The sequence below is a fragment of the Phoca vitulina genome, unplaced genomic scaffold (assembly GCF_004348235.1).
Source record: "Phoca vitulina isolate PV1807 unplaced genomic scaffold, GSC_HSeal_1.0 scaffold16, whole genome shotgun sequence".
Taxonomy (NCBI): domain Eukaryota; kingdom Metazoa; phylum Chordata; class Mammalia; order Carnivora; family Phocidae; genus Phoca; species Phoca vitulina.
In genome coordinates, this window is record NW_022589719.1 from 37,756,433 (window position 1) to 37,768,102 (window position 11,670).

The 11,670-nt window shown below is 58.7% G+C and overlaps 2 protein-coding genes across 3 annotated transcripts in view; one reads left to right on the forward strand and one right to left on the reverse strand.

Moving 5' to 3' along the window:
• Positions 1 to 4,341, forward strand: part of MUC6 (mucin 6, oligomeric mucus/gel-forming) — an 18,774-nt gene extending 14,433 nt beyond the window's left edge. The window contains exons 31-35 of the mRNA XM_032414844.1: positions 952 to 1,144; positions 1,351 to 1,411; positions 1,524 to 1,894; positions 3,697 to 3,799; positions 4,138 to 4,341. Of these exons, the coding sequence (XP_032270735.1) occupies positions 952 to 1,144; positions 1,351 to 1,411; positions 1,524 to 1,894; positions 3,697 to 3,799; positions 4,138 to 4,315 (906 nt within the window). The 3' untranslated portion in view covers positions 4,316 to 4,341. The remainder of the gene's footprint in view (positions 1 to 951; positions 1,145 to 1,350; positions 1,412 to 1,523; positions 1,895 to 3,696; positions 3,800 to 4,137) is intronic.
• Positions 4,342 to 6,274: 1,933 nt separating this feature from the next.
• AP2A2 (adaptor related protein complex 2 subunit alpha 2) overlaps positions 6,275 to 11,670 on the reverse strand; it is an 87,130-nt gene continuing 81,734 nt past the window's right edge. For both annotated transcript variants that reach the window (XM_032414612.1, XM_032414610.1), the window contains exons 17-22: positions 10,070 to 10,159; positions 9,142 to 9,265; positions 7,573 to 7,689; positions 7,415 to 7,484; positions 7,150 to 7,284; positions 6,275 to 6,449 (exon numbers count right to left, since the gene is read on the reverse strand). In XM_032414612.1, coding sequence (XP_032270503.1) covers positions 6,372 to 6,449; positions 7,150 to 7,284; positions 7,415 to 7,484; positions 7,573 to 7,689; positions 9,142 to 9,265; positions 10,070 to 10,159 — 614 coding nt within the window. In that variant the 3' untranslated portion in view covers positions 6,275 to 6,371. The remainder of the gene's footprint in view (positions 6,450 to 7,149; positions 7,285 to 7,414; positions 7,485 to 7,572; positions 7,690 to 9,141; positions 9,266 to 10,069; positions 10,160 to 11,670) is intronic.

Below are 11,670 nucleotides of genomic sequence, written 5' to 3' on the forward strand. Positions count from 1 at the left end.
ACGGGGACCCTGACCTCCGTGACGCACACCGCCACGGCCACGGCCACAGCCACAAGCAGCAAGCGACACACGCCGCTCACCTCTCACTCCGCATCCACGCCAGCTGTCTCCACCACCACTGACATGACAGGTCCCCCCACGGGGACTTCCTTCCGGACTACCACCGCCTTGCCCACCCCATCGCGACCCGAGACCACACTTTCCACGCACCTTGCCCCCTCTATCACGTCCTCCGTGACTCCCACTACCCACCGAGTCATCACCCCAACACACCCAGGGACCCCTCCTTCCTCCTCCACTGCCAGGCACACGGGCCCCTCCGCTCCGCCTTCACACGTCCCCACCACAGGGACACAGCCCACGCACACGACCCTGCCACTCACTCGGACCACGCACACCCCTAGCTCACTCAGCACAGCCAAAACCTCCACCTCCACACAGTCTTACGCTTCTGTACCCATCCACCACGAAACCTCAAGCGCCCCCACACCCTCAGCCTCCCACAAGCCACCTCCTACCGGGACTCTGACCTCCGTGATGCACACCGCCACGGCCACGACCAGCAGCAGCACGCAACACACACCGCTCACCTCTCACTCCGCGCCCAGGCCAGCTGTCTCAACCACTGCCCACATGACACGTCCCCCCACGGGGACTTCTTTCCGCACGACCACCGCCTTGCCCACCCCATCGCGCCCCGAGACTACCCTCCACACGCACGTTGCCCCCTCTACCACTTCCTCCGTGACTCCCACTACCCACCAAGTCATCACCCCAACACACCCAGGGACCCCTTCTTCCTCCTCCACTGCCAGGCACACGGGCCCCTCCTCTCAGACTCCACACATCCCCACCACAGGGACACAGCCCAAGCACACGACCCCGCCACTCACTCGGACCACGCACACCCCTAGCTCGCTCAACACAGCCAAAACCTCCACCTCCACACAGTCTTACCCTTCTGGACCCATCCACCACGAAACCTCAAGCACCCCCACAGCCTCCGTCTCCCACGAGCCACCTCCTACGGGGACCCTGACCTCCGTGACGCACACTGCCATGGCCACCAGCAGCAAGCAACACACGCCGCTCACCTCTCACTCCGCGCCCACGCCAGCTGTCTCCACCACCGCCCACATGACAGGTCCCCCCACGGGGACCTCCTTCCGGACTACCACCGCATTGCCCACCCCATCGCACCCCAAGACAACCCTCTCCATGCACATTTCCCACTCTACCACGTCCTCGGTGACTCCCACTACCCACCGAGTCATCACCCCAACACACCCGGAGACCCCTTCTTCCCCCTCCACTGCCAGGCACACGGGCCCCTCCTCTCCTTCTCCACAGGTCACGAGCTCAAGTTCTGGCATTCACACCCTGACCTCCCTTGGCTTCCCAAGTACATCAAGTACAGCCTCCATTTCTTCCTTTGTTTCTTTCCCAGGCACCTCCACCTCCACCTTGTCCTCAGCCTCTTCTCTGCCCACCCACAACTTTTCCCCCTCTAATTTGCCCACCAGGCCTCCTCTTCCTGGGACACCTGTCTCCCTGCCCAGCACCAGCATTCTTCCTTCTTTGCCCAGGACCACACCCAGCACCCCCATGTCCCCCACTCTCTCTTCCCACTCTACCACCTCACAGTCTACGACTCTCACCACCCAAAACCCTACATCCAGTCTCTTTTCCTCCACTGTGGGTGTGACAGCCATCCTGACTTCTCCAGTCACTAACCTCAGCACTGGACAATCTATTACCACTGGAGTGCCAACCACCGTGATCCTGGCCAGCTCGACCTCTGTCCATGGAAGCTCATCCCTTCGTGCCACAGGGTCCTTGTCTACTGGGGCACCATCCATCTCCTCTCTGGTGACACCTTCGTCCAGCTCTCCAGGTAAGGGATATATCCCTAGACCACCTTGCCACCTTCGTGCACAGCATCCTTCAGCTGTGCATCTTTCTGGAGAGCCCTGTGGCCTCCTCCCACAGAGTCCCTGCCTTTCATTGTCCTCACACTGCCCGATGACTTCTGCGCTGTGCTGTTCTCTCAGCGCGTTCCCCACTCTGCCGTCCTCCCAGCCCAACATGCACACTGCTGACGGGGGCTCGCTGGTCGTCATGCAGTGTGACCTGCTTTCTCCCCATAAAGCCTTCGCTTCTCCTGAGCTCAGCGGGCAGCACAGCATGCTGCGCTCAGTCTCGAGGTCACACCCATCCCTCCGACCATCCCCATGTCCTTCTGGCACCTGAGAACGCCAGCATTCCCAGCAGCAGGCAGGGACTGAGTCATGCCTCCCTCTTCTGTGTGTACCCCAAGTCCTTAGGACAGTTCTCTCAGCTTTCCTTGAGCTGCCTCCAGCCCCTCTCCCCACTCCTCTCTAGACACCTCTCTAATACACTCCAGTCTGGCCAAAAGGGGTGCCTGGCCTCCCCTGGGAGGCCCCCTTTTCCTCATCTGGGCCTGCATGCCTGCCCTGTACCTGGCTCACTCATGCCCTACCCCCACCTCACACCCCCTGCTATGGTCCCGGCCTCCTCTGGAGGCAACTCCCTCAGAAGCCCTCCACGGCTGCCCCTTCACGAGCTCACAGGAGTTTAGGAGCGGCAGGGGTCCTGGGACTCAAGTATTCCGACCCTCCCTGAGGAAACAGAGAGAAAAATGAAAGGCCAATAGGTAAATGCCTCACCCCAGGAGACCACTGGTGGCAGGCAGGACTAGCAGCCAAGGGCCCCCCTGTCCTCCAGAGACACCCCTCCCCGCCCTTCCAGGTGTTTGCTGCACAGTACCCCCGGGGTACTGTGGGTTCCCCTCACATGTCCCCTGCCGTCCCCCAGGCAGGCCTGTCCACAGTAATGGATTTCCTCCTGTGAGACAAGGACTGGGTGCAGGCTGTCCATGAGGAGGAGATGAGGGGTGAGGGAGCAGAAGCAGGAGATGAGGTCAGAGGACAGCTGAGGGCAATGGGAGCCCCCACCTCCAGCAGACACATAGGGCAGGCAGGGCAGAAAGGGCAGACTGGGCGGTCTCTGCTCAGGAACACCTTAGCTTTTTCATTTAAGCTCCACATGGGCAGGTCCTAAGGCCAGTGCCGCTCTGCCTGTTGCCAGGGCGCCCGAGGCAGCTTGCCAGCAGGCCAGCATCTATGGCTGGGTCCACACCCTGCCCGTCCAAGAGCACAGACCCCTGCAGGGAGCTCCTGGGGTGCCATCCATCTCCTCCAGGGATGTGCAGACCTTCCCCCAGCCCTCTGGCAGGTTCTGGTCCCAGCAGACCAGAGACGCCCATGCCCATGGTGGGAGGGGCCTGAGAGTGGCCCACCAGGGCTCAGAATACCCTTGACCTGGGGGGACTCCCAGGGTATCCAGCTCTCAGGAGGAATACCCAAAATGAGAGCCCATCAGCCTTTGTTCCCATGCAGAGCTGTGAGGTCTGAGGTCAGCGGGGCTGGGACAAGGGGAGACCACCCGGGGCCGGGGCCCGAGTGCAGGGGTGGGAGCCCAGGGGAGACCCCAACACGAGCAGGAAGGGATACTTGTCTCATATTAGCAATTGTGCAGCTTGCAACCTGCCCCTCCTTACTCAGCTGAGCTGCATTCATCCCCACTTCACGTGTCCTGTCCCCAGGGTCAGGTCCGTGTCAGCCCTCCAACCATGCCCCGGAGCTGGCATCTAATCACACCTCTCTCATCTCCCAGGGGTCTGCGACGTGAAGGAGCTTGAGGAGGAGGTCACGTACCGAGGGTGCACTGCCAATGTGACAGTGACCCGCTGTGAGGGCTTCTGTCCCTCCTCGGCCAGGTGAGTGCTGGTCCCAAGCAGCCTCTAAACGGGGCTGGGCCCGGAGCTTGGAGCCTGCCCCATCCAAGAGCAGGTTTCTGGCCCCAGGCAGCATCCTACCCAGTCAGGTAGCCTTAGCCAGCACCCCACCTCCATCACGTCTGCAAAGGCAAAGGCAGACACTCCGCTGACTGCCTGAGAGCTGGGGAGGTCAGCAAGGGCCGGGAGGGGTGGGGCACGCCCCTGAGGGCCCGCCTGGGACTCAGTACCCACCCTTCGCTCTGGAGTGGTCCAGGAGACACAGGAGCACTCCTGGGCGGTGGCCCTGACCCACACTCCTGGCTCCGGCTTCTTTGCAGCTTCAACATCCACACGAATCAGGTGGACACCCACTGCAGCTGCTGCCACCCACTCAGCTCCTACCAGAAGCAGTTTGTGCTGCCCTGCTCAGACCCTGAAGCGCAGGGCCAGCAGCTGGTGCTCACGCTACAGATGCTCAGCAGCTGTGCATGCAGCCCACAGCGCTGTGGGGACTAGGGGACACAGCCCCCCAGGTGTGAGGACAAAGCACCGTTCCCACACTACCCCCACCACTCCTCCCAACGCTGGCTTGCTGTGCCTGGCGGCCCCTCTCCTTCCACAAGGCACAGCCTCAAAGAGCCCTCGCACGTGGCTTACCAGGGCACCTGAAGGAAAGGGGGCTGCCAGGCAGGGACTGCAGACCCTGGCCAAGCCCAGCAGGCTGGAATAAACTGGCGGCCCCCTTACCATACCATACAGGCCAAACCTGTCCACGCAGCCTCCCGAACTTTGAAGGTGGCCGCCCATCCCTCCCAGAACTGGGCCCCGGAAATAGCTTGAGCAGCAGGTACCTGGGTAGGGGCAGTGAGAAAGGCCACTCTAGAGGGAGGCCTGAGAAAAGGGGATACAGGTCCCATGAGGTGCAGGACACCTAAGCAGGTTCGGGCAGGGAAGAGGTACAGGGCAGCAGCAAAGACAGCAACGAGGAGAGGACCCCACAGCTGGAGAAGGGAAGGGGGGGGGACGCAGGTGCCAGCCAGCATCAGCACCTGCCCACCAACTAAGCTCACCCTGGGGAGGGGCATCACATGTGCCACGCACGACAAACCGTCTGTGTACAGGTAACAAATAAACCAGCATTGCTCAACGCACAGAGGCTGGCCCGTGTCTGCCTGTGTTGTCTCCCACACACCGGGGGCACTTGTGAGCCCCCAAACCCACACCCACAGAGTGACAGGTACAGGACCCTGAGTGCTGGCCTCTGCATTAGCACAGCACCCCGACTGTGACTCCCTCCAGTCACCTCCCCGAGACCCACACTGCAGTAAAGGGCTCCCTGTGCCCTGGCCACCCCACAGGGCTCCCCCATGGCATGCCTCTGAGGAACCCAATTCCTACTGATAAGCCAGGGGAACCCAGAGTAGACCCTGGCTCTCCCTGGGGCCACCCACCAACAGAACAGAGGCCCTGGCTCAGCTCTGCTCCTGCCCCGGCCACCTCAGGGTGCAGATGGGCGGCCTGGCAAGCAGCTCACAGTGACGGCACATGAGAGCTGAGGCCAAGACTAGCACACGGAGGCTGGGCTCCAGCTCACCCTCAGCATGGCTCTCGGCTCCCTGACCACACACAGAGCCCCTCCTCCACCCACACAAGGTCCCACACGTCCCTTCCAGAATCTGCTTTGCCGCCCACACTTAACCCTCTGGTCAAAAACAGGAACGAGTCCAAGGTGACTACGGTTATGGCGCACTTCTTGGAAGCCCAAAGATGAGTGAGGCTGGCCACACAGCCTCGAGAGCCAGCAGCAACCCCCTGCCGCCACGCCATAAACCCAAGGCCTCAGACACTCCAACGCTCAGCACTACCCATATGCCATTAACACCACAGTGCAGGGAAAAGGAATACAGAATTCAACCCAGTCAATACACATGGTCTTGTTGGTAGTCATGAAAAATGTTTCCAATTTCTGGATTTCAAACCGTGCCCCCGAGACTCGTCCAGTGGCCGCTGCAGCAGGCCGACGTGCATGGTGCTCCCGCACCCAGGGCCCTGCGGATGGCACCCGGGCCACACATGGACACATCGCACCAGCCCATGGGCCTTGTCACACAGCTCCTGCACCTGGTGTCATCCACCGCAGGAGCCAAACGGCCTCGTGAAGATCTCACCCACTACAGACAAGCTGCTCCTGCTTCTCTCAGAGAATCAAAGATGAACTATCAGCAACAGAGCAGAAGCGTTTTGGTACCATTTCAAAAAAATCTGCCTTTTCAATCAAACTTGTCATTTCCCTTTACTTGGGAGATCATGCACAGAACCGTCCTGACCTCTATGAACACTGACCCGGGGCCCACACTCCCTTCTTCTGACCCGACTGCAGTGCAGGCTCAGCCTCTCGTTCTTAAACACAAACTGGTAACCCCATCCCGACCTAAAAGGGATCTGGTTTGGAGAAGCAAGGCTGAGAGACGCCTGTAGACAGCGCTGTTTATTTGCAGCACGGCAATGAAGACAAATGACAGAGGTGAAGAAAGATGCAACACACAGGAGCCTGATCCTCCATCCTCGTTGATCAAAACTGTTCTGACAGCAATTCACACAACCTCTGAGAGACGGTCTCTTTACTTGTGCGCAGCGTGAGTCGGTACATCTGCAACAGAACACGGCAGGTCAGTGGCCGCACGCAGGCTCGGGAGCCCTCAGCTGACGGCCCCTCGAGCTCCCCTGCTCAGAGCTTCCCTGGAGGCACCGAGCCCCAGCATTCTACAAAGACTTATGCAAACACACTCTCAAGCAGCTAAAATACAGAAAATTTGACAGTAACCAGTGGCAGCCCGCGAGTGGAGCTGCTGGAACGCTCGCGCGCCACGGGCAGGGCACAGAGCTGGGGGCCACTCTGCAGCATGAGCAGGGCGCAGAGCCCGGGAGCCTGCACTTCCATCCCGGACGCTTCCCAAGTGAAGGGAAGACAGACGGCCGCACGAAGGTGCGCAGTGGCTCTATTCAACAGCATGGCCCCAACTGGCCGGGCACAGGGGTGCGTCCACAGGACTAGGTAAGCCAATCGTGCACACGCACAACCACAAGGGTGAGGGCTGGAGCGCAGGGCCAGGCCGGCCAGACGGCAGCCCCGTGGTGGCGGTCTCTACAGGAGGTCAAGACAGATGGAGAGAGAGTGGACCCCAGGGAACTTTCTGGAGTGACAGAAATGTTCTACGTATCAGCAGGATAGTGGAGGTTACACAGGGGGACACGTCAGAACTCCTCAGACGACTCCACTTAGGACCCACATCACACCACAACCGGGACACAGCTCGGGCGCATACAGCTATTTCCTCAAGAAGTCTGACCTGGGCTTGTAGATTTGGCTCCAAACGCAGTAAGCATCCAATCTGGGTGGTTTTGGTGTGTATGATGCCAGCCCCCACGAAATTTGCAGGATTAGGATCAACGTCTTCAAGGAGCGCAGAACCAAACCCAATGATCTGTGTCACAGAGAGACAGGTGCAGAGGGCAGTGCGACCGGAGATGATGGAAGGAGAGCAACACAACCGGCCTCCCTCCAGAGCCCCAGGCAGCGTCCCAACCCTGGGAACACCCATCAACAGGCCTTACCTTGGCTTTGGTGATTTCTGTGTCCATTGGATGCTTTGCTTTGAAAATGTTCTGCACTTCCTGTTGGGGACTGGGAGGTAAAACCAACAGTCACCACACTGAGCCAGGTCAGCGTGGGAGGACCCGGCCCTGCCCCCACTCCATGTCCCGTCACTCACCTGCTCAGCTGCTTCCAACGCTGGAAGAAATCCTGAGAAGCCATTTCTGTGGGCTGGAAAAATTTGTTGAGTGTGATAGGCAGCTTAACAGACACATTCTGAAAGGTTCCCCCATACCTACGAGCAACACAGAGACAGAGTGAGCAGAGCACATGAGCAATCGAAAATTCAGAATCTCAACTACAGAACCAAATTCCTAGTTTGCAAATCAACAGGGCACAGGGAATGCCTGCTGCTGCGGAGGGTGGGAGGGGCGTGGGGAACAGAATGTTCTGGAAGGGTGGCAGACGAGGACCAACGAGCCAGGCACTGCACCAGCCTGTGTGTGTGTGTCTGGGGACGCAGCTCCGGCCAGGCCTGTTAGACCAACCTCGGGCTTCTACATCTCCTCATTTCTCCCCATAGCCCATTTCCTACAACTCTAAGTTGGTTTAAATTGTATGGGATTTTTCTTTTTTCTATGAAAAGAGACTAAAACAAGTGTTTGCCTACAGAATGCAACAAAAATTTGCCTATTTCCCTATTCTACAAAGTACACGATCTTCAGTTATCTGTGTTTTTAATGTTTGAAAACATGCTTTTCCAAAACTTTAACCTACAAACACCCTACAGAAGCCAGTTGTTCACATACACTCTCTCCCACTCACTGAAAAAGGACAGCCAGGAACCCAGTAGCAACACAAAACATATTTTTAAAAAAAAAAAATAATCAAGGTGGGGCGCCTGGGTGGCTCAGTCGGTTAAGCGTCTGCCTTCGGCTCAGGTCATGATCCCGGAGTCCTGGGATCGAGCCCCGCATCGGGCTCCCTGCTCTGTGGGAAGCCTGCTTCTCCCTCTCCCACTCCCCCTGCTTGTGTTCCCTCTCTCGCTGTGTCTCTCTCTCTCTCTCTCTGTCAAATAAATAAAATCTTTAAAAAATAATAAATAAATAAAAAATAAAACGCGGGGCACCTGGGGGACTCAGTGGGTTAAGAGTCCGACTCTTGATTTCACTCAGGTCCTGATCTCAGGGTCCTGGGATGGAACCCCGTGTCGGGCTCTGGCTCATCGGGGAGTCTGCTTGAGATTCTCTCTCTCTGCCCCTCCCCCACTCTCCCTCTCTCTCTAAAATAAATTAGTCTTAAAAAAGATAATGACCAAGCAGTATGTACGCTCAGAGGACACTGGGCAACAATGCACCCCGGATGGGAGGGCCTGGGGTGCCATCCACACAACAGCCCACACAGGGGCACACAGGACCCAGCTGGTCCCAGCCCCACAGCGTGGGCCCCCCAGTTCCCGTCTCTCAGCTAGAGAGCACAGGACCTGAGCAACACAGCTCTGGCTCACAGTGGCCTCCTGCAACCCTGCGCACACTGCCTCTCCCTCGTTTCCCAAACACCACGCACCTAACGCTGTAGCGCGCACAGTGGGTGCTGCCACTCACCTGGACCACCCCTCAGCCCTCACGACAGCCTCCGAAGGAAGCAGCGGAGGCTCGTCGAGGACAAAGGCCTCGCAGGGACCCGGCTGTGTGCGGGCACGACCCCACAGCCCCAGGCCCGAGCAGGCTGGTCACGAGCTCCTCACCTGAACTGGATGTTGAGGACGGGCGCCTCCGTGAAGTCAGACGCACACTCTATGTTCACGACCTGCTGCACCTGTGCGCCACCGTCCACGGTCGGGTCCACGGGCTTGGTCTGCAAGCTCAGATGTGCATACGTCAAGGAGGCCGCGTCAACACTGGGGAGCTGTGCCCAAGCCGAGCAAGCCCCAGAACGTTCTAGAATGGGGTCTGTGAGTCAGAGCTCATGCTGCTGATCTTGGAAGAGACCTCTAATACAGTTGATCCTACACACATGTTATTTTTAATGATTGATTAGAAACGCCTGCCTTTAACAATCTATGTTCAACATTTACCTTAAAATAAAAACAGGCCCGGCCTGTGGCAAGCAGGTTGCTGCTTTGCACGCCTCCTTCAGGGGAGGCAGCATCCTTGTCAGACGCACTGGGGTGTTCCCAAGCCTCCCTCGTTTGGTTGGCCCATCCTTGGGAGGAAGAGATCTGGATACCACAGCTGGCATCAGCTGGTCACGTTCTAACCACGTTCCTGGCACTTACTAGGGACCACGCTCCAGTGTGGACACAGCCGCTAGAGACGAGCACCGTGCGGCCCAAGTGTGCGGCCCGAGCCCACGCTCGCTCTGTGAGCAGCTGCTCGCTCAGGGAGACTCCCAGAGGAGACCAGAGCTCAGAGGGGCTTACACATCACGTGACAGAACAAAACAAGGGAAGACAAAAGGGAGTCCGAGGAACCAAACGGCTCAGCAGCGGATGCCTGCGTGCCAGTCTCCCGCGCGCCACCAGAAGCTCCCTCTAGACGCGAGACAGCAGCTCGAGGGCGCCGCAGCACCTGGAGCATCTGGCTCTTATGATAAAGAACAACTTCCTCAAAACCCTCCTCTAAACCCCAAATGCCTGTCTGCTGGGGACACAGAAGACACGAGACCAAGGATATTCGTCTGAAGGTCATCTGAACAGATCAGTGTTGGAGTGAAATTTAAGAACTGCGTGGACGTCTTATTTCCATAAAATATAAACATCCGACCTAGAAGGGAAAACACAATTTGTTTCATACACACCCTGAACCTGAATGTTAACAGTGAAAAATACAAGAGTCCCTGTCATCAGCTGAACTCCAGAGAGGGGCCGGGGCGGAAACTCTGCCCGCGGGCAGACAATGGGGTCACGGCTCCCCCTGCTGGGGGAGCTCCAGCTCTCCATCTAAGGCGCAGCCTTTCTTGGGACGGCGCCCTGCCTGAGACCTGGGACCAAGGACCTGGCCACCACCTCCAGGGAGGCCTGGCCAGAACTTCCTCACCCACAGTGATGCCCCAGCCAGTACCACAGCGGCTCACGAGCTGGACGCTGGAGGCAAGGACGCTCCGATGTCGTCACTTAACATCACAACAGAAATCTTTATCTTTCTGAACATTTTTATTCCCTCTGAACTCAGAATGGAAAGTGAATTTCAAATACTCTGATGAGGACAAACTGCACCACCACCCCACCCACCCCTGAATGTGGGGGGGCAGTCATGGCCCAGAGGACAAGGGATGCTGCACCACCCGCTCTCAGTACAGAGTCCCCTGGAGAAGGTTTCTGTTAATCCTCACAACATCCCTAAAACACCCCTGGAGGGCCGATGCGCTATTTCTCTCTGGCTGTCCACACGTGCACTTGTTCCCACACAAAAAACTCGGTCCTCACAAGGCTCAGAGATGACACCCAAGAGGGAGGTGGGCGGCTGTCCATCCACCAGCACCCCCAACAGCCAGTGGGCGGTTTTCTTTGGGCAGAGACTTAAAAGTCTCTAAAAGTCATTGTAAAATACACAGAACATAAAATGTACCATCTTCACCGTCTCTAAGCCCACAGCTCAGGGACACTAAGTACATTCACACTGTTGTGCAGCCATCCCCACCATCCTTCTCCAAAAGTTTCCACCATCCCAAAGGGAAACTCTGTGCCCCTGAGATACCGACCCCATCCCTCCCCCGGCACCCATCGTTCACTCTCTGTCCCGAGTCACCGGCCCCCATCCTCCCCTGGCGCCCACCGTCCACTCTCTGTCCCCCTGAGATACCGACCCTATCCCTCCCCTGGCAACCATCGTTCACTCTCTGTCCTGAGTCACTGACCCCCATCCCTCCCCCCGCGCCCATCGTCTGCTCTCTGTCCCTTAGTCACCGACCCCCATCCCTCCCCCGGCCCCAGCGCCCACCATCCACTCTCTGTCCCCGAGCCACCGACCCCCACCCCTCCCCCAGCGCCCACCGTCCACTCTCTGTCCCCCTGAGTCACTGACACCCATCCCTCCCCCGGCACCCACCGTCCACTCTATGTCCCCGAGTCACCGACCCCCATCCCTCCCCCGGCCCCAGCGCCCACCATCCACTCTCTGTCCCCGAGCCACCGACCCCCACCCCTCCCCCAGCGCCCACCGTCCACTCTCTGTCCCCCTGAGTCACTGACACCCATCCCTCCCCCGGCACCCACCGTCCACTCTATGTCCCCGAGTCACCGACCCCCATCCCTCCCCCGGCCCCAGCGCCCACC